The 21,699-nt window shown below is 41.2% G+C and overlaps 1 protein-coding gene across 2 annotated transcripts in view; it reads left to right on the top strand.

Annotated features, from left to right (window-relative positions):
• ryr3 (ryanodine receptor 3) overlaps window positions 1–21,699 on the top strand; it is a 349,432-nt gene that overhangs the window by 276,096 nt on the left and 51,637 nt on the right. For both annotated transcript variants that reach the window (XM_041214540.1, XM_041214541.1), the window contains 14 exons: window positions 529–699; window positions 1,326–1,385; window positions 4,582–4,713; window positions 6,503–6,615; window positions 7,401–7,500; window positions 11,603–11,709; window positions 13,230–13,281; window positions 14,567–14,617; window positions 16,539–16,638; window positions 16,907–16,986; window positions 17,346–17,422; window positions 19,805–19,878; window positions 20,768–20,785; window positions 21,554–21,634. In XM_041214540.1, the coding sequence (XP_041070474.1) occupies window positions 529–699; window positions 1,326–1,385; window positions 4,582–4,713; window positions 6,503–6,615; window positions 7,401–7,500; window positions 11,603–11,709; window positions 13,230–13,281; window positions 14,567–14,617; window positions 16,539–16,638; window positions 16,907–16,986; window positions 17,346–17,422; window positions 19,805–19,878; window positions 20,768–20,785; window positions 21,554–21,634 (1,216 nt within the window). The remainder of the gene's footprint in view (window positions 1–528; window positions 700–1,325; window positions 1,386–4,581; window positions 4,714–6,502; window positions 6,616–7,400; window positions 7,501–11,602; window positions 11,710–13,229; window positions 13,282–14,566; window positions 14,618–16,538; window positions 16,639–16,906; window positions 16,987–17,345; window positions 17,423–19,804; window positions 19,879–20,767; window positions 20,786–21,553; window positions 21,635–21,699) is intronic.

A 21,699-nucleotide genomic window follows, 5' to 3' on the forward strand; every position in this document is an offset into this window, starting at 1 on the left:
TGTTGAAGCACTTTTGGTTAAATATCTTGCAAGCATTCACTGTCTGAACATACTCATGAAGAATAGCTGCTCAGCCAATAGGCTATTGCAGCATGTGGGTCCATGTATTAGCTTGACCCACCATTTGGAGAAGAAAGGAGAGGTTGGAGGGAATAGTGATCCGGCACCCTTCCATCTACCAAAGATGATGGACACGCAGCAAACAAATCCATTTCAGATGGGTGTCTTCATATGCACCTTGCTGATGATTGAATAGGCCAGTCCTTGAGAGGCAGTTTCTGTCAGGAGTGGAATAGTATAAACAAACTGAATTTGTATTTTCTGACAACATTTTGAATTTAATGAACTTCTGGAATTCAGAACTCAGGGTACATCTCTGAGCCAGATTTTTAAAATCTTCCTGTTTCCCTAATACATTACCCACGGAATTATCCCTTTTTTAAGTTCCCAATTTTTGAATAGAGTTATGCTGATATACAATACTATTGCAAAGTATCTCATTGCTGCGCACAATTTAATTTATTTTAGGCTGAAGGGCAAGGCCAAGAAAGGAAAAAAATAAAGCGCAGAGGTGACTATTACTCAATACAGACCTCCCTGATTGTGGCTGCCGTTAAAAAGTTGCTTCCGATTGGTTTAAATATGTGCACTGCAGGAGACCAAGAGTTAATCTCATTGGCCAAACAGAGATACAGCCTGGTAATGTTCCAGTTTTCTCTTTGAATATTGTGTCTTCCAAACTTTATTAACTTTTCATAAGCTTAATCAGTCAGTAGAATCAACAAGGTTGACAGATTATCAAACTTGCATCAAATGTTTTGTTTTGGATTCTGTTTCAGTTTATTTTCATGGAAGTTAAATACTGTTTTTTTCCATCTTTGTACTCAAAATCAATATCAACTATTCATAGAATAGAATTTCTTAAATACAGTTTATAATTTCATCTCATCTAAACAATGTTTCCTAGTTTACACCATTAATCTAATTATTTACTGAGCTTGGAGCTCTTTTGCTTAGTACGTCTTGCTGTAATTATCTAACCAGAACTAAAGGAAGCGAATATTATTTTTTACTGTTGTAGCAAATGATCCCTAGAAATGGAGATAGATTCCTGCAATTAAATCAACATGTTATAAAAGTACTCATATTGTTTATAAACTGAGCTGACCACAATGTTGGTGTCATTTCATAAATATGAGAGTGTAATTTAATAATTTGAAATGTATATTTTCATTTTAAACAGTGAATTCATTTGTGGTACTGCAGTATTTTATTGGAATTCTTATAATGTAGTGTTTCTTACAATTGTGTTATTTTGCCAATAGAAAGACACAGATGAAGAAGTTAAAGAGTTCCTTACAAGTAACATGCATTTACAGGATAAGGTAATGTTAAAGTGTATATATCTCTGAGGATTGGGTTATACTTGATACCCAGTCTTAATTTCTACATAAATAGTCCTATTTCATTTACAGTTCTAAAATGTTAGTCAGGTTTTGATTTTCAGATACTGCATGTGTATTCCCAACATTTGCTGTCTTTATTCCATCTCCATTTTGCTTGTTAGGTTAGCCTACATCCCTTCATTTCAAAAGAGTTGAAGTCCAATATTTCGTGTAAACATAGCTAGTGTCCTCTTCAAAGAAAAATGAGTCATGTTTCAAAGTCTCTGTCAGTCGTTTTGTTACAATTTGAGCTTTCTCCCAGCAATAAGACAGTTTCCAGCCCACCAACGCTTCTGTGAACTGAAACTCACACTTTATTTATTCTTTCACGGGACGTGGGCATTGCTAGTAAAGCCGGCATTTGTTGCCCATCCCGAATTGCCCTAGAAATGACTTACTAAACCATTTCAGAGGGCAGTTAAGAATCAGTCATATCGCTATGGGTCACACCAGGTAAGTACAGCAGATTTCCTCCCCCAAAGGGCATTAGTGAACCAGGTGGTTTTTTGCAATTGATGATAGTTGTCATGGTCACCAGCACCGATACTTGAATTTAAATTCCATCAACTGTCGTGGTGTAATTTGAACCTTTTTTTCCCAGATCATTAGCCAGGGTCTCTGGATTACTGGTCCGGTAACATTACCACTAAGCCACCATCTCCCCTGTTATGTATAATGCACAGCCATCCTCATCAGTACAGGCACAGACTGACAAACAGACTGACGCTAATTCTGCTCCACTTTTGATCGTATAATTGCACCCTGGAAGCAGATTGCAAACTTGAAATAGGGTCGGAATGGGATAGAGGGGAAGATAAATGTTATGGAAGACGTAAACGTGGTACTGTGCAGGCACAAACAGGATGATCAACTCCAGGAAACATATTTGCCGAGGGCATGGGACCACAACAGTAAAGGGGGAAAAGAATCAAACCTGGTGATAGAGCAACATCCCCATTTTAGGGAGTATTCCCAGCAAGCTGCTGTGCTGGGCACAAGCAGACATGGTAATGCTGCGTCTCAACCGCTATTACGGTGGAATTCAAAATTAACACTCTGAATGTCAAGAATCTGAATCACCCAATCAGAGAAGCGGGTAAGTCTCCTGATTTACTTCACATTGAGACAGGAAAGCAAGTCATTTCTGCAGGAGTTACATCTCATCACTTTGGACCAGAGCACATTAACGAGCAGCAGCTGAAGCTCATCCATGAGCTGAGGAGTGGCCTTATCAATTGTCAAGCATTCCCCCTTCACCCTTGATTGACTACCCCAGAGAGGGTGGCTGCGGTATCCTGATAAAGGATTTATCGGAGAGGGTGTAGCACTATATGCAATGTTCAGTGATCACTAACTTCCCCATGGCAACATCCTACTCATTTTATCCTCACCTTGAAGTCACTATAACTATGCAAAGAGCTTTAACCTCTTTTTAAATCCAACTTAATTTATTTCCACAAAGCACCCAATGCAAGCTGGCCAAATTACCAAGGGTTATATAAAGCCTATCAAGATATATGATGAACCAAGCATCCCACATAGAAGCAACTTACTATCTATTAAAGCCAATGCAAAATGCAATGTGGAATAGAATTTCAGAAGCAAGCAATGGCTGCTGTATCACGGTTATTGCCATCTCTGACCATGTAGCTGAGACTCCCCAGCTACTAACCTACCATGCCATCTCTGGCTCTGTCATCTAAGTGCAGCACTCCCTGGTGAAGTTGAATTCCTGGCTGCTTTGAGGGTGCCGCTGCCCTGATGCACAGAAGATTTCCTCAATACTTCCCAAAATTATTTTAGGAAATGGACTCCACAAGGAGCTATATCATTCTCTTCCTTGACGTCAGGGATTGTAAACCCTTTGTGGTTATTAAGGAAAGGTCGCGTCAGGTAAACCTTTGAGGAAGCAACAAGGAGGTGCGACGAGGGTGGCTTGTTTGATGTAGTCCATGTGGATTTTATTGAGGCTTTTGGCAAGATCCCACATGGCAGACTAGCCAGGAAAGTAAAAGCTCCCAGGGTCGAAGGGAAAGTAGCAGCTTGGCTCAGATACAGGAAGACAGGGTAATGGTTAACGAATGTTTTCAGTGGGGTTCCACAGGGCTCGGTACCAGGCCCCTTGCTGTATAATTATCAACGATTGAGACTTACAAAGTAGGGTGCATGATTAAGAAATTTGCAGATGATATAAAAATTGACCATGAGGTTGGTAATGAGGAAGAAGGATATAGACTGCAGGAATTTATCAATGGACTGGTCAGGTGGGCAGAAAAGTGGCAAATGGAATTGAATCTAGAGAAGTGATGGGACCTGGAGCTTGTTGCCTGAAAGGGTGGTGGAGGCAGAAAATCCTACTGCATTGTAGAGGTACTTGATATGCACTTGATGTGCTGTAACCTACACGATATGGGCTAAGAACTGGGAAGTATGATTTGGCTGGATAACCGTTTTTCAGCCGACACAAACAAGATGGACAGAATTGCCCCCCTTTTGTTTTGTCAGTTTCTCTGATTCTATGGAGACCTGGAGCAAAGAGTTACTAGAAACCGGACACAAAAGACACTTTGATACAGGCCAGAGGTGAATTGAGCAGCCTATTAATTGCAGGAACAGAAAACCTCCTCCAGCGTATGTGGGTTAAATACTACAAGCAGCGAGCAGGCCAGGAAATCACCTGTCATACAGAACGGAAGTGACATCATTTGGGAAAACGGAGGATGCTTCCGTTAAAGTTAGCTAGGAATTTGACGCATATCTCACTATGTGCCAAAGAGCCTCTGGCCTCCCACGAGCAAGCATCTCATCAACTTGTCATTAGCTTCATAGCCCTGATAGCCTCAGACTGACGGTTTGCTTGTTTCAATGTGACCAAAAGACAGCTCAAACCTCCTTGGAGAACGTCTCCGAAGACGGGAAATTAAACATGGTTCTTTTTCACAGTAAATTTATGGGGTAGAAATTCTCTGATTTCGAAATTACGCTTGATCACACTGTAGACCAGCCAAGCCATTGTTTAAAGCTATATGAAATGAGGACAGAATCATTTCCTATTTGATGCAGGAGGAAATCTGCTTTTGCCTCATCCTTATTGCTATTTTATGTTGCATTAATAATTCTTCAATTTCCCATGCAGTCTGATGACCCAGCAGTTAGATGGCAGCTTAACTTATATAAAGACGTCGCCAGGTCAGAAGAGAGGACAGATCCTCAGAAGGTTGTGGAACGTCTGCAAAAGATTTCAGCCGCTGTTTTTCATTTGGAACAGGTAACCAGAACTCCTAGCAAAGCGTTTGCAATCGTTAATGTGATTATGTACTAAAGACTGCAATACCGTGTAAAAGAACAAACCTTCCTCTCTTAGCCCAGCATGAACACAGCTGGAAATTTAATCATAGGCATGTTGAGCCACTAGAGATGGTTCCTGCAACTGAAAGCCTGATGACAGAATGCGGATCTCTTGGGTAGTCAGTAAGCTATTATAAAACTACAAGGATTTTTCATTCTTTCACTATTGAACAAAAATTCATAGTGTTCACTTTTTAATCAATGAGGAGTCATTTCTTCTATTCCAAAGAATAAAAGGTTTTTCACTTCTGGGTGTGTAGAAACTTGCAAGTATCTAGCTGGTGGAATATTGCTTTTATATGCTGAGGGTCATACATGCCGCTTTTGCTTATTGTTTGACTTCCTATATGCCTTTGAACAATTTAGTAACGGGATAAGTGAAAATGGTTGTTTGCCTGATCTCCACATGCAATGGGGCTACAGAACTGGAGTTAACATCTCCAGAGGATTAATGTGCCATTGGAAGAATAAATTAAATGAAGACAAGTTTGATATTACTCGGTATTAGGCAAGTTCGGGGAAAAACATGATTGATTTGCTGGGCATTTCTCAGGATTGTTTCCGAGCAGAAGCTGTTGGAAACCTTCCAGATGTGTGAAGCATATCTTTACTGTAGTATTGGATGGTAGATTTTAAAGATTGGACAGTCCCTGTCAGAATGAATAGGTAAGTTCATAGATGCCGGTGTCAGAGATCCAGAGAACTCAGAATATGAACCTGCAATAATTTACCTGGCCATAGAGAAAAGAAAAATGTGTCAAGTGCTCTTCGTGGTTCCATGAAGTTGCCTTAGCTTAAGGGAAGAAATCTTGGGTATGTAAATGCTCATAAGGTAATTTAATCTATCCAACTCCCTGTTTTTCACTAACTTGTCCATTCAGTATTGACAGTTTCTGTAAAGTCTGCAGGTATAGCATTAAAGTGGCAAAGACCCATCCTAAACTAAGAACAAAATTAAACTCATTGCAATATAACTACAGGTAAACCAAATATAAACCATGGTCAGGATTTTGTTTTCAGGGGCAAAGGAAAAGTATTTGCCAGTTGCCTCTCTGACAACTGCTCACAAGGCTTCTCCAGGCTTTAGGGTGGAGACTTGCCCCTATCCAACATTTGATCCAGCACAGTGCCTTCTGCAATGGATCTGTGAGCAGGTCACTCAACTGCGAGACTCCTCAACCAATCATATTGAACAATCCTCACCAAAAAACGCAGAGTCTAAATCAGGACATGTAAAGCAGGAAATAAAAATTAGATTTGAACGATGTACAGAAAGCAAAATAAAGATGGTGAAATGCATTTGGGATTAAGGGAAAGAGATAAAAGAGACAGAGGAAGTTAAATTATTTTATTTAAAGAAGACCCCAGCTTTGCATTAACAATTATCATGCCATTAAAACGTACCTATGCTGTTTATTACCAGCCTTAACTTTCTGTGGTAAGTTTAATGAGCAAGAAATGTTCAAATCAAGCAAGTTCTTAAAAATAATGGGGAGGCTAAGAGGGAGATGCCATCTGTGTGAAGGAAACATACATTGACCAGCAAATTCTGGAGATTCACACCTTATTGTGTATCTCTTAACCCCCAGAAATTGGTGGTTGATTTCTGCGTTAACGGCATAAGCATTAACTCACCATTATTTTCCCAGCAACATTTGGCCCATTAATAACCTCGTGAATCCCTGGTTAATTATATTTGTTTTCCGTAGGTGGAGCAGCCATTACGATCAAAGAAGACAGGATGGCATAAGCTGTTATCCAAACAACGCAAACGGGCAGTGGTCGCTTGCTTCAGGATGGCGCCACTGTATAATCTGCCAAGGTAGAAGGGGTGCTGCATCTTCATACATTCAGAAACAAATTATATTAGCGATTATTTCTCCTATTTATTCTTTATCATACTTTTTTTTTCATTTAAGTTACAGCTTAAGTTACAGCCAGTTTTTGGATAAAACATTTTTTTTTTTACATTGATTAGCAATCAATCCCAACTATTATTGACATTCTTTTTTCTTCATCATCTTTAAACCTGCTTCCATGCTGCGTTCTCCAATCCAGGAGGCGAACAGATGTTCTGCCACTCTGTTGCTCTGTACGGGACGTGTACTGTAAAATTCCTGGGTTACCTTCCTGCACTCCCTTCTTGTAGGGAGCCTCATTTCTTCTTATAGCCCAACCCTAATCCTGCCAACAGCTTGCTCGATGTTGGCATGTGAGAAATCACATTGCAAGCCCGTGCCTTAAGTCATTCTTTTTAACTGAGATGCTCGCCAGACAGAGTTTATATTATAGAAAAGCAGTTTATAAACCTAGTCACAAGATTGTGATTGTTAATTATATATCATACAGAACATTTGTGCGCCTACAAATCTAATTAAAAGCTCAAATAGTTTAATGGAACGATCAGATAAGTCTTTGACAAACATTTATTCACGTACTTCTTTAAAATAAAGATATCAATAAATATCTGACATCTTCACGCAGAGACAATACTTGTAAGAACTTTGTTTTAATTCATGCAGTTTGGTGAAGTATCCCACAGTTAATCCAGAAACATATCTGTGTTTTTAATTCATCAATGCAAAAAAATGTATCCCTTTTCTTTAGACACAAAATTAACATTTACTTCCTGAACTCCTATCAACACCTGTGGCTGGAAAAGCTACATAAGAACACTGACTTTGAAAGTCTTATCGTCTATTTGACGGTAAAGTAACATTTGATTGATAGGCACCACCCCCTGCCCTTTGCAAACACTCTCCTTAGCACAGCTACTGTCTTCCATTTGTACAATGAACCTTACAGAATCTGATTGGTCAGTCAGTCAACCAAAACCCCCCGCAAACCTCATATCAAACTGGTAAAAATAAATAGTGCCAGTATTTGAAAAGTAAAAATAATCTGCTCTGCACTTATCTATTAAGCACCTTGGGACGTTTTTACTATCTTGAAGGCGATATATAAATGCAAGCTGTTGTTGTCATGTTCATTGTAGATGAATATGAATGAAAGTATACTTAACAATACAATGAACCAGTACAAATGGTTACTCTTATTACAATATAAGATTTTATGCTGACTACTTTTACTCTGACGATGAGGGAATGCCAACAATATTTCTCCTGAGATGGTGGAGGAAATGTGGGCAGAAATACTGAGTTCAGGCCATCCCTAACGACATGACAATCCTTTTATTGACTGATCCCTATTTTTCAACTAGTCACGGGTTAGGATCGATTTGTAATTAAAACAAATTATAATTAAAACAAATGATCAGTGTGAAAGTTATGAAGGGCACATCTTGCCGGAACAAAACATGATGTGAGAGTTTACGATGAAACAAAGTTCAGCATATCTCTGTTTCTTAAATCACTTTTTCTTAATTTGAATTATACATCATTTAAGACCGGAACCCTTAAGGATCACATTATAAAATAATCTGCACTTCAGTTGATTTGTGATTATGACACACCATTGACCAATCAGAGAGCTGGAGTTGTACAAATCTCTACTAATGGTCTTTATCCGTTATTTTAAATAATAAAGTCTCCCTTAATCTACTAAAAAAAACTGTGTTTCACCTCCTCCTCCTCCTGATCTCACTATACCCTCCCGCTTCCTAGGCATCGTGCTGTTAACCTCTTCCTTCAGAGTTATCAAAAATCATGGATTGAGACAGAGGAGTACTCATTTGAGGAGAAACTAATTGAGGATTTAGCTGTAAGTACTGGCCTCTTGTGTGACTGGTTTCTAGTTCCAGTACAAGTGGCCATGCTGCATTCTGCAAGAAGTGCTGCCAAGCTACCTACAATATGCGCAACCTTTTCTTGATACCAGTTATAGTATGCTGGTTTGCAGGTAGAAGTTTTTGCTGCTGCTTTTCATTGGAAGCTGGAATGGAACATAGCAAATGTGAATGGCCGGTACCTTTGAGCTGTGAATAAGTTGGTTTGGCTTTAGCTCTCATCAGCTTGGATTTGGTGCAGAATATGAAAGAACGCGTATATCAGAAGTGACCACTGGGTGATAATTGACTACCCCCATTGGTTATCATGGAGTAACAAGACTGCAAATAGATTGAAAGGTCTCCCACTGTGAGTGAGATTCGGTTTTTATTCCTAAACTAGGAACCGGGTGCTATTTATAATGCACGATTTCTACTTAAAATGGAATTTATGCTACTCTCACCTCTGACGTCTCCATAAGATGACCTAACTGAGAGGTTGGACAATTGACGTGCTTCCAGGCTTTTGTCAACGTTCCTCTGTAACTAGTTGCTAATAGGCACTAAAGAGTTACATAGGGGTTTGGTTATTTAACAATTCTTAAATGTTCTCACATGTAGAAATATGTCACTTCCCCTTGAACGCCCAGACGCTTGTCAAGAGGGCAGCCAAAGCTGTGCTGCCCACTGTGCTGAGACCACTGCCTCTCCAGGGTGCAGTAGTGCCACCACCCACTCTGACTTTTATTTCTTATTGGATGTGTATTGTATGAGGGAGCACCCATGGCTCTGAATGTTGGTATGCATTATACAACCGCTGCTGCATGCATTAAATATGAAATGATAGGTTACCGAGTGTGTTACAAGGCTCTGAATGGCCATGGTCATGTCATAAAACATAAGAGCATAGCACAAACAGCTTTTGGAATACCTTTGCGCCGACATTGCATAGGAGCCTTGTAACAAGCTAGCAGATGTATTGTTAGTTTATGCAGTTCATAAATAATTATGAAGTTGTATAAATTACACTGAGTTTGCCTGTGTTGCGAGGCCGTGTTTGCCCTTGTGCTATGGTTTGCTGAATTAGAAAGCACCATTTTTTTTTTTAAACCTTTTTTGAAGCTATCTTGTGTTGCCATTTCATATGTCAAGTCCTTCCTTTACAGTACAGTCCATATTGTGCACTGAGATAAAAGCAAAAAACTGCGGATGCTGGAAATCCAAAACAAAAACAAAAATACCGGGAAAAACTCAGCAGGTCTGACAGCATCTACGGAGAGGAGCACAGTTAACGTTTCGAGTCCGTATGACTCTTCAACAGAACTAAGGAAAAATAGAAGAGAGGTGAAATATAAGCTGGTTTAAGGGGGTGGTGGGACAGGTAGAGCTGGATAGAGGGCCGGTGATAGGTGGAGATAGCCAAAAGATGCCATAGACAAAAGGACAAAGAGGCGTTGAAGGTGGTGATATTATCTAAGGAATGTGATAATAAAGGTAAATAGAGCACTAGTGGGGGTGGAGTGGAGGGGGAAGAGGGGGTGGGGTGGTGGCCTTCCCCCCACCCCCACTAGGGCTATCTGTACCTTTATTACCACATTCCTTAGATAATATCACCACCTTCAACACCTCTTTGTCCTTTTGTCTATGACATCTTTTGGCTATCTCCACCTATCACTGGCCCTCTATCCAGTTCTACCTGTCCCACCACCCCCCACCACCTTAAACCAGCTTCTATTTCACCTCTTTTCTATTTTTCCTTAGTTCTGACGAAGGGTCATATGGACTCGAAACGTTAACTGTGTTCCTGTCCGCAGATGCTGTCAGACCTGCTGAGTTTTTCCAGGTATTTTTGTTTTTGTACCACGTTGTGCACTGTTTGGTGATGTTTGGGTTATGGAATCAAATAGGGCTACTTTCCTTGACTGTTCAACACTGGAATATTATGATACAAGTGAATAAGATGAAACAAAGGTTGTATCAAAAGCAAATACTTCACGAAAGCAGCAGGTTATCATTACAAAGATACAATTTATTTCTGCACCTTTCTGATGATTGCAGTGTTCAGTTCCATTTCTGCACAAAATGGGGGAACCTTTTGCTCTCCCTCGCACTGAGTTGGCGGTGGGGGGGGGGAGGAGGTCATTTAATCAGGCAGGAAGGTGGCGGGTGCGGACCCTGCTAGCTTCCCGTCTCCACCCTGGTTAAGCCTGTGGTAGGTGGGCCCATGGACAGCCTTCCTGTCCCGCTGCAAACTGAGGCCCTTAAGTGGGCAATTGACGTCTACATAGGGCCTCACCCCACTGCTGCTAGTGTTCACCCAGCAGCAGGTGGAGGGGGATTAAAATTCCCCACCCCCATGGATCGTTTTACTCCCATATTGGAGAACTTGGCAATGACACGTGTCAGGTTTTGTTTCCTAAAAAGGTCTTTTCTGATCTTTTGTCATGGGGCTGAAGTTAACTGGAGGTGAAAATTTTCCAAATTATTGTCTTTAATCGTGACCCATCTGGGGTATTGTCCCTTATGCATTACTGCTCTGTTTCATCAATGCTGTCATGTTAAATTAAACTACATCCATGCCATCTAATATATGAGCATGCCTTTCACAATGGATTTGCTGTTCAAAGTACTAAGGACGTGTTTTCTCACTTTGGACCCCTCGAGCAGTGAGGGTTATCTAACCTACTTAATATGCAAAGCTAAAACAAAGAGTGGAAAGTGAGTTTGTGATTGAAGTGTTTTCTCTAGTTTTTTTTTAAAAACAAATCTGATGTGGGCTCGTGTGCTATGTTGGCTGTCATCTAGATAAAGCTTCTAACTTGATAAGTAGAACTAGTAGTTTTACTGGCCAGAATTTCCTAGCCCCTCATGCCGGTGGGATCCTCCGGTCCGGTCCCGTTGATGTGAATGGAGATTTCAATGGCTCCCTGGCCTCGGCAGTGGTGGGGGGAGGGGGAGGGGGAGGCTGGAAAATTCTGGCCATATGATTGTTCTTTTGGATACAGTCTATAAAACTGTACAACTTATATTTTAAGTACTTGGACTTGCATCCACTGGTTTAAAACAAATCTTTAAATGTGCTTAGAAATCCGCTACAGTATCAGAAGAGGAGGAAGACGTGTCTGACAAGAAACCTGATCCACTCCATCAGCTTATATTACACTTCAGTCGTAGTGCTCTCACTGAAAGAAGGTAAAATAAGGATATTCTTGTGGTCTCCTGTATAATTTGTTACTGCAAAATAAATATCACACGGCGAGTGGTTCGGGTCTGGAATGCGCTGCCTGGAAGTGTGGTGGAGGCAGGTTCACTCGAGGCATTCAGGAGGGCACTAGATGATTATTTGATAAGAAACGAGGTGCAAGGGTATGGGGAAAAAGCAGGAGAATGGCACTAGGTCATGATGCTCATTTGGAGAACCGGTGCTTACATGATGGGCTGAATGGCCCACTGCTGTGCTGTAACAATCCTGTGATTCTAATATGGTCTCTCAGCAAGAAAAAGACAATGAGAAGAATCTCTACAAGGGGAGTCAAAAGGAGAACAATTTTTTGTTGTGGGAATGCATTAAGTATAAATAATGTCGGATGAACCACTGTTGTTTCAGAAATTCCTTTTGAATATGTAGCGATGCTCAGTCGGTAATGATTTTATTTGGGGTTTTGGACCTGTTCTGGGATGTTCCCGGACCTGTCCAATAATCTGTGTCACCGGAACAGTTCTTCAGGGAAGCAGAGATCCAATCTTCACAAGTGTAGAAAGGGAGAGCTGTTTAGAACCTTGTATCAGCTCCTCTTATTTCTGCTTGTTTTATAGATTTAAGAAGGAAGGGTCAGTACTCTGTAATCTCTATCTTCCAGCAGGATTTTTCAGTGCGAGGGCGAGCCCAATACACCGGCAAGTAAAATGACGCGTGATGATGTTGGGCGTGCGTCCCATTGTCGTCGCGCAGTCCCACAATATTCTGTCCGGCAGGCGTGTGCCCGAGTCAGCTGCCTGCCTGCCGATATGTATAAGGCCAATAAGAAAGTAATTGATGTAATTGTTAACGCTGCCCATCCAACCTTAAGGCTGGCGGGCGGGCGAAAAGGGCAAGCGGCCTTTACGTTTTTTTTTAGGAAACCTCATCTACGAGCGGGATGAGGTTTCCTAAAGCTTTTACCAAATAAATAAATAAATTTTCCTAAATATAAAAACATGTCCCATCTCATGTGACACAGTCACATGAGAGGGGACATGCTTAAATACATTTTCAAACCATTTATTTAATTATTTCAATATCGATTCAATCTCCCTGAGGGAGGCTCCATGCCTCAGGGAGGTTGAAGTGCTCTTTTGTGCGCATGTGCAAAAGAGAGCTGGCCCCGACTCTCCCTCTTCTCCCTGCCCGCACAGGTAGCGCTGATCGCTACGGCTTACATATTACACTGGGCGGGCCAGTAAAATGCCGGCGCGGAGCCGATCGTAGGCGGTGCCTGAAAAATTCAGCCCTTAAGCTTTCATTTACATTCCAAGAGCTCATCCTAATCTAAAAGATGGAGAAAACCTGAGCGGATGGTTGACTGTTTACAAAAATTTGCCCCCAAATTGCAGATGTTGTCATCTTCGTAAAACTGGATTGTCTTTGTTAGGCGTTTTAGGTAAACAACCTGAAGGAAAATAAAAACCTACAATTCTACAGAATTAAATGCTCTTCAAATCACCTTTTGCAGTGCCATTGAAGATGACCCCCTGTACCTTGCATATGCAGACATGATGGCAAAGGTAAGCGAGATGGAGGGTGGTGGAGAGGTGAAGAATCGTGCCGTAAGTATGCGTGCTCCTGTATCTTTGGAGGTTGCCACCAAGGGGCAGGATGCAGATGACAAAGAAAAGGGTTCCATCGATAAAACCTGGGGAAACTCCAAACGCAATGGTAGGAGGTGGGAAGGAAAGCCATTGCTGAGCATACTTTTGCAACAATTGGATAAGTAAAGTGGGACCAAGCTGGGGCAATCAGCAACAACTTGCACTGGACTAGGGTGGAGAGATCAGGATATGATTTGGTGAAAACAGCCCCATTTCTGCCATGGAGGAAAGGCAGCAAGTCTTCGGAAAAAGGGCAAATCAGCACCCATGAGTCAGGCCAATGCGTTCATCCTCGGTAAGGCCATGGACAGCAAAGGCTTTGAATACCAATAACTGCATATTCTGGAGGGAAACGCAGAGAGGAGCGATGATTCGTGATCTGTTGGCACAGTCTAAGGGGAAACTGATGAATGAAGTGAGCAATACAGCAAGTTGGCAAGTTTAGCCTCCAGCAGGTGCATTGGGTAGAGATGCCCTTGAGAAGGGGAATTGTGGAAACTGGGGCTGCTAATACTTTTAACGTGGTGACAGTGGATACCTGAGTAAGCCCTTCAAGGAATGCATAGACAGGCAGAGAGTGGCTGGGGGCTGATCCAAGAGGGAATGGGAATCAATGAGCAAGGGTTGGGAGGGGTTGTAGATCAGGATCAAAATACCAAGAGGGAAGAAATGAAAGGTGTAATGACTGGGCGACAGGCAGGGAGGTAATTAGGAAAAGAAGGGTCAAGGAAGAAAGGAGGGAGATAGGTCTTGAGTTTGGAGCAGCAGCCAAAATGCTCAAGCATTTCTCACATAGCCCATCAGTGATGAAAACCTGTCACTGGCAACAATTCTGACTTTTATGGCCACTCTACCTCCACTTGCTGCTGACTATGCCCTTTCAATCTTAGCCGCCTACTTCCACCGAGGCATATGGCTGCTGATTTGAAATAGAAGCTTTGTGGTACTTCCCTGCCTTCCTAGCGTGAGAGGTAGAACATTCCCACTGGTTCAGTGTGCCTTGGTTGTGGTTGGATTGTTGGCAGTGTTTTGTGAACCTTGTGCTCCTGAAGGTGAGAACTGATGATGCCAGTGAAGGGAAAGCTTCTTTTTCTTCACAAACTTTGGAAGGCATTGCAAAACTTGACAGAGTTGCTATGCAAAAATAGATTTGAAAAGGGGCATTTAATCCTAATGTCTTAATCTTTGGTTCAATAATTAGAGCTGTCAAGTTGCTGAGGAGGAAGATGGAGAGAAAGAGAAAACTTTCGAAGTAAGTCAATAAAAGCTAGGTTTCAAAATTGAGCTGAAGTTTATTCTGAAAAGCATAAAATTGTTCATAATAGCATTCCTTCCTCATCATGCTGAAAATTGACAAAGTAAATAATATTGCAGTGACTGTGTAATAATTGTTTGCAGGTTAAGCTAATTAATCAGCCAATGAAATGCTGAATCTCGAAGGCACCTCTCTCTGGCAATCCCTCAAAGCGAGCAGGTTGAGTGCAGTGCATTCCAGGGCAAGAACCTGCTCGTGGAGCCTTTTAACATGATGAGGCTGTTGTGCTGCAGCTACAACATGCTCCGCACCAGGAGATGTTCTGCTCTTACCACCTGCTATAGGTGTATTGGAAGGTTTTACAGGTTGACAATCAACCTGTTTGGCTGCATTGTGCACATACCTTCCATAGCCATCAAGTTCCAGAGTGAGACTTGAATCCACTACCAACTACCCACTGAGCCACAAGACCTCCCTCCTGTGTTGCTGAAAAATGTCCTGTCCTACCAAGCAGCTACCTGTGTTATTACACCTGTTTATTTATCCAAAACACAGTCTGGGAAAATATTACTGAGTAAAGGAACTGAAATCACATTGTCCCATAACATATTACATGTCACTCAATTACTCAGTTTTTGAGATTAAAAAAATTATTTTCCAGATGCATAAACAGAATTACACTCCCTGTCTGCTGTTTTATGTCTTTTTCTTCCATCTAGTGGGAGATTGTTGTCAGTAGCTAGTTTCCAAACTAGCAGTAATTCAAAGTGCATTTTTCAAATGGACCAAAGTAATAAACCTTTAAAGTTCCATCTGCTGATCCCAGTTGTTTTCGAAATCTGCATTTCATATGAAGTTGGGATGCTCTACACTTTACTTGTTCCAGTTCAATTGCCAATTCTATTGAGGGTAAATTTTCACTTTTGCCGATGGCAGAGATGAAATGATTAGCTGCACATTAAATTTCTCCCGCTGATGCACCTCTTCTGATCAATGGTTACATTGAAGTTACTGGAATTGAAAATTCGAGAGGCGTGTCACTCAGCAGCTAATCCGATGTCACCCCATTTATACTATCACCAAAGAGTTGAAATTACCCCACTCCTTGTACTTGTGTACAGTTCGGTTCCGAATACCATCATTTGCATTGTGGTCCCATGCTGCTGCAATCAGAAGGTTGTAATAAAAGACAGAGAGTTTGCTAATTCTGTTTACGTTTTATTGGGCACTGTAAGGATGATAGTGCAGAATTCTTTTTGAAAGAATGCACATTAAAGTAGCAGGGTGGGAAGCACTTCAATATTTTCAAGTGTCACACAGCTTTGAGGTTGTGTGAAATTATGCTTCACAAAAACTAATGATGTTTGATTTCTTATGGGAATGTATACATTTTTTAAAAAAACCAACACATAGGGGCTGTTTATGCAAGCTGCCAGTGCAGTGTTCCATTGTCAGATCAGCTGACGAACAGTTTTGGCTCACTCCCAATGCATGTTGCCCTGGCCATTTCTGAGACTGGGAGCTTGAACCCTGGGTGCCAGCGATTGGTCAGAAGATGACTGGACTCCCATGAGCTCCTGCAACCTTACCTAGTTTGGGGAAGTGGTGTGTGTAGAGGGCGGGAAAGAGTGGAGGGATTCGTCTCCTTATTTATTGGTCCTCCCCAATCAGGGTCTGTTCCAAATAGTTGGGAGACTTAAGAGATATTTTTAAATAAATGCTATTGTGAAATGATTGATCATATAACACGTGCATTTCACTTAGAATAAATAAAATGATTCTTGTGGTGTTTCTCTTTGTGCATTATGTCAAATTGTATTCTAAAATGGCCTGTGTACACAATGCAGTCTGGAAACTGAGAATGAAAGCTGCGTAGTTCCTGCATTAAAACTGTTGTTTGCATTTTGCGCTCCACAAGGAAAAGGAAATGGAGAAACAAATGACTCTTTATCAACAAGCAAGACTTCACCAGCGTACAGCAGCTGAGATGGTTTTGCAAGTGATCAGTGCCAGCAGAGGTACTGTATAGCCACTGTAATATTGCACTGGGATCGTTTCTCCGTTATTTTCGGCTATTGATAGGAAATAATGTGAACAAGTCCCATATTGATGAGTTTAGCCGAAGCAGTTGAGAGTATGAACTGTGCTTTGATAGCAGTTTGCAAGTGTAAAAATAGATGAGTACCACGTTGTACAAAACTTCTGTTTTGCTGTGTTAGTTTTGCTACTTGACTTTACCTGACTCTTGATCTTGACATTCACATTAATATTTTAACTGTTCAACAGGTGTACTAGGCCAGATGGTGACAACAACCTTGAAGCTTGGTATTGCCATTCTGAATGGTGGTAACCCAGATGTCCAGCGGGTAAAGCACTCCTTGGGTGGATTTGCAAATAAAACATCTGCATCAGTTCTACTTCACTAATGCAATAAAGCATTTAAAATGCTTCTTTACTTTCAAATGTATGGTTTTCTTAAAACTTTCTGCAGAGATTGTGATTATTTTGAAGATTGTCTTGAAGTAAGACACTTACCCTAACTTAAAAACACAATTATCTGAGAAATTGTTTTTAAACATGTCATCATATTGATGGGAATGTGAAATATGACAGGAAACTACAAATTCCTTTTACTAAGCATCTTCCGCGTTGATTAATTTGTTTAATGGCTGACATCTGTATAGAAATGTAAACACCTGCAAATAACACACCTTTTATTCTTCAGATAATGTTGGACTATTTGAAGGAGAAGAAAGAAAGCGGTTTTTTCAGAAGTCTGTCTGGACTGATGCGTTTCTGCAGGTAAAAGTACAAAATTATCAACATCCGTCTGTCGTTGTGCCATGTCTTTGAGCTCCTGTCTTTGGTATGTCAGTCATGCTTATTCATGCATGAAGTCTTTTTTTTATTCTTTCATGGTATTTTGAGTGTCACTGGCAAGGCCAGCATTTGTTGCCCATCCCTAATTGCCCTTGATTTGAGTGGCTTGCTCGGCCATTTCAGAGGGCAGTTAAGAGTCAAGCTCATTGCTGTGAGTCTGGACTCACAGGCCAGACCAGGTGAGGATCACAGATTTTCTTCCCTAAAGGGCATTAATGAACCAGATGGGTTGTTTTGTACCAACAGTCCATGACAGGTGTCATGGTCACAATTACGAGCTTTCATTTCCAGATTTTATTAATTGAACTTAAATTCCACCAGCTGCCATGGTGGGATTTGAACCTGTGGCCCTAGAGCGTGAACGTGGGCCTATTGGATTGCTTGTCCAGTGACATTAGCCATCATCTCCCCCTGTTCTTTAGATTAAACTCAAAATGACACTTGGTTGGCTTTAATGTTTCTTTTATCCATTCCTTAGTTGCTCCAAACAAGTTGGTGGACCTTCTTGAACTATTGTGTACCAGTTTGATACAACGTGAGTAACCTGCTAGGCCACTTAAGAGAGAAGTAAAGAGTTAACCACATTTGGTGTCATACTGGAGATGCATTGAGGTCAGGTTTGGTAAGAACAACAGATTTCCTCCCCCAAAGGGCATTAGTGAATCAGTTGGGTTTTTAACAACAATCCGACAGCTTTGTGTTCACTTTCACTGATGCCATTTTTTTTAGTTTTGGCTTTTAAGCTCCCAAGCCAGAGGGATCTGAATTCACATTGTATGGATTAATAGTCCAGTAGCACCTCTCTGGCAGCTACCTGCCGCGTGCGATGATAGTTTGTGCCTTGAGTGGTCTACTTTGCATCCAGAAGGAAATACCAGTAAAACATGGAAATGACTGGTACTGATCCAAACTGATCTTGTACACCTTAAAATGAAACTCTAGTTTGGACCAGTACCAGTCATTTCCAAATTTTATTGTTTTTTTTTCTTCTGGGTCTCCACCCCCTCTTTTGGTCCAAAGGAATGCAGAGATCTACATTTGGCACTGCCTTAGTTGTGGGAGTTGCCAGAAAGATAACACAGTTAGGCAAAGGTCCGCTTTTGGGCTCCACCTCCAGATTTTCTGCCATAATTTATTCTCCTATCCTTCATCCCTCCTGAGGTATCCACAAGGCAGTAACATAAACATTACATTTATGTGCACCACATGACAGCTTCGTAATAAATGCAACACCAAATCCGTAACATTCCTGACTTCAAACGCCTTTACCTTAACTGACTAATTTCACAACAAAGCAAGAAGCCCATCTCTATAGAACTTAAAAGGGAGGTTTCTTTCCAGATGTTGAGTCTTGTTCCTTCAAAACGTTCCTGGGACTACATTGCAGACAAAGTTCAAAGTAGAAGATACTGTTTGCTGTAAACTCATTGAAGTAGCCAAAACAAAGGTGCATTTCTGCAAGACCCACTTAAAAATATAGAGGGTGAGTGATGGGGCTTCTCCTGCTCCCCAGAACTCTATTACAGGAGCAAAGTAGGAGAACGCACAAAGGAATTCCACCTCCCGCACCCCCCCACCCCACAAGTCTCAAATTATTCCACTTCAATTGTATAATCAATCCAAATAATAATAACAATAGATAATTCAGAGAATATGAGTTCAAGCTGCACTAGTTTGACAATTTGAACTCAGTTTAAGTCTGGAAATGTTCAAAAGATCTTGAATCGGTAATAGTGATCATAAAACTGGCGTAAAAATCCAATTGGTATATATTTGTCCTTCAGGGAATGAAAATTGCTCTCGACCTATTTGTATCACCAATGTGATTGACTCTTAACAGCTCTCTGAAGCAGCCACCCAGTTACAGAGCTTCATGAAGGTGGCCAGGGTGGGCTGTAAAAGTGATGCCCACATGCCAAGAACAAATAATATGAATGTTCAAGCTAGTCGGGTACCATCTTATGAAATGAAGACCAGTGAGATGTGAGTCCAAAGAGGCCAAGGAGATGTCGTCAGGGTTTTGGTGGGGGTGGGTGGGGGGGCCATATCTGTTCTAAAGTGAGTTCTGACTCACCATCACCTTCTCAAGAACAGTTAGGGATGGGCAACGAATGCTGGCTTCACCCACAACGCTCACATCCCATGAAAGAATGTTTTAAATATTCCTTTAGATGCGGTCTTTAATATAATGAGAAACAGGATGTTACTGAAGGAGCAGACTAGTACACTGATTGCACATTCTATCAGTGAAGAGAGCGGCAAATCTTCTACTTGTTTTATTTCTTTTCTTCTTAACTCTTTCAGCATTCTTGACTTGAATGCTTTTGAGAGACGAAACAAAGCAGAAGGTTTGGGAATGGTGACTGAAGATGGAACACGTAAGAACGACATCTTTTATCTTTTCAGCAGAACAATAACAAGAGAGTTTATCTTGCACAATCACGCAGTTGTTAGCACATTGGGCAGAATTTTCGCCCTGAGGCTAAGGTGAGTTTGGAGGCATGGGTGCCAGTAATTTCTGGCTTCTGGCCGCCATGCCAGCCTGCCGGCATATTCCCGCCTCCAGCGGCGGGTACCCAAACGGCCAACGACTGTTTGTATGCCATCTGGATTTTCCAGACAGTGGACGCCACCCGCCCCCTCCCCTCACCACCGATGTGACTGGGGTCCATACAGTGTGTGGTTTCGTCCATCCAGCAGCAGCCCAGCGTAAATGCGGTGAGCTGCATGGGCCACAACCAGGGCCTCAGGCCATCCAGCGGAAGGGTTTGCTCCTCCACAGTGATGGCCTGACAACTGTAGCCACGGGAGATCCTGATCCATTTTCAAGTTTTCGGAGGGCACCTCCACCTTGAGGTGCCCTTGCAGTCTCCCACCTACTGCAGCAGCATCCACCTTCCCTGGTGGGGCCGTCAGCCACTCAGAGCCTGGGGTGTTTCTGTTGGCCTTCTTGGAGCTCAAGGGGGCAGCTACTTAATTGGCTGCCGCCTTGCAAATCTCCTCCAGGGTCCTGCCTTGGCCACTTCCAGGTTCTTGAACTGGAATCAAACCTGGAGCTAAAATTCAGCCCATTATTTCCTAGAAATTGTTATCCTGTTATTGTGCCTTTATTATTTCACAATTCTTATGTGCTCATTGCTGATTTTGACCTGTAGTCTTAGGAGTTCATCATATTTTTATGTTTAATTTTAAAAAAATGTTTCATTAATAAACCATTTACTCACATTTTTCTCCTCTCCCCCGAACCCTAAAACCATTGATCCACAGTCATTGTTCGTGAACATGGTAAATACATGGTTTGGATATTTACGTTTGACTGGCAAAACTCACAAAAAAGTGGACTAGAAAAAATATTAAACCATGGTTCATATTCCAAATGTGGACATAGTCACTCCATGATCGGTCAATGGATGTAAAAACAATTTTTTTCTGGTCCATTAAAACTGCTTATTGTGTGGCTTTGCATTTAGGATAACGTTTGAACATGTTTGTATGTTAGAATTTTGGAATGGAAGTTTACTGAGTCTGTCAATGAAGAATGCACTTAAAAATTAAGGTTGAATACAAAGATTGTGTGTTCTTTAAATAATGTTTTGGTTTCAATTTTAAATCCTTTTGTATGCACTATGGAATACTTCTGTGTTTTTTTACAGCATCAAAATTCAAAATCTATATTTGCATTAACATTGCATTTGTATTTATTATTAGTCAAACAATTACTATATAGATCACGATCACTACAAGTTAATCTTGAGCATGAATGTGGAAGAAACTCAATTGTGACATGAATTTTGTCTATAAAAGATGTAAAACTAGTCTGACCACAAAATGTTCTGACAAATCTAGTTTGGTAAAATTAAAGAAGTCATTTGATGATCACATTGATGCACAACCTTAAACGATGCAATGTGGAATGATTTAGTGTGTTGTGTGCAATGTTGACTTTCATGATTTGTTAAATACTGATTGCAATTGATCTCAGTAGTGCTGTGCCAAGTGCTGGGATTCCTTTCACTATCAGGCTATCATTTGCCTTTTACTCTTTTTATTCAGGTGAAAAAGTTTTGCAGAATGATGAATTTACTCGGGATTTGTTTCGCTTTTTGCAACTGCTATGTGAGGGGCATAACTATGGTGAGTTGAGTTCTGGTATTTGCTGAAGTGCATCACAACAGCCTTCATAATGCCAGTGAAAAAGA

This window comes from Carcharodon carcharias, chromosome 20 (assembly GCF_017639515.1).
Source record: "Carcharodon carcharias isolate sCarCar2 chromosome 20, sCarCar2.pri, whole genome shotgun sequence".
In the NCBI taxonomy this organism is placed as follows: Eukaryota; Metazoa; Chordata; class Chondrichthyes; order Lamniformes; family Lamnidae; genus Carcharodon; species Carcharodon carcharias.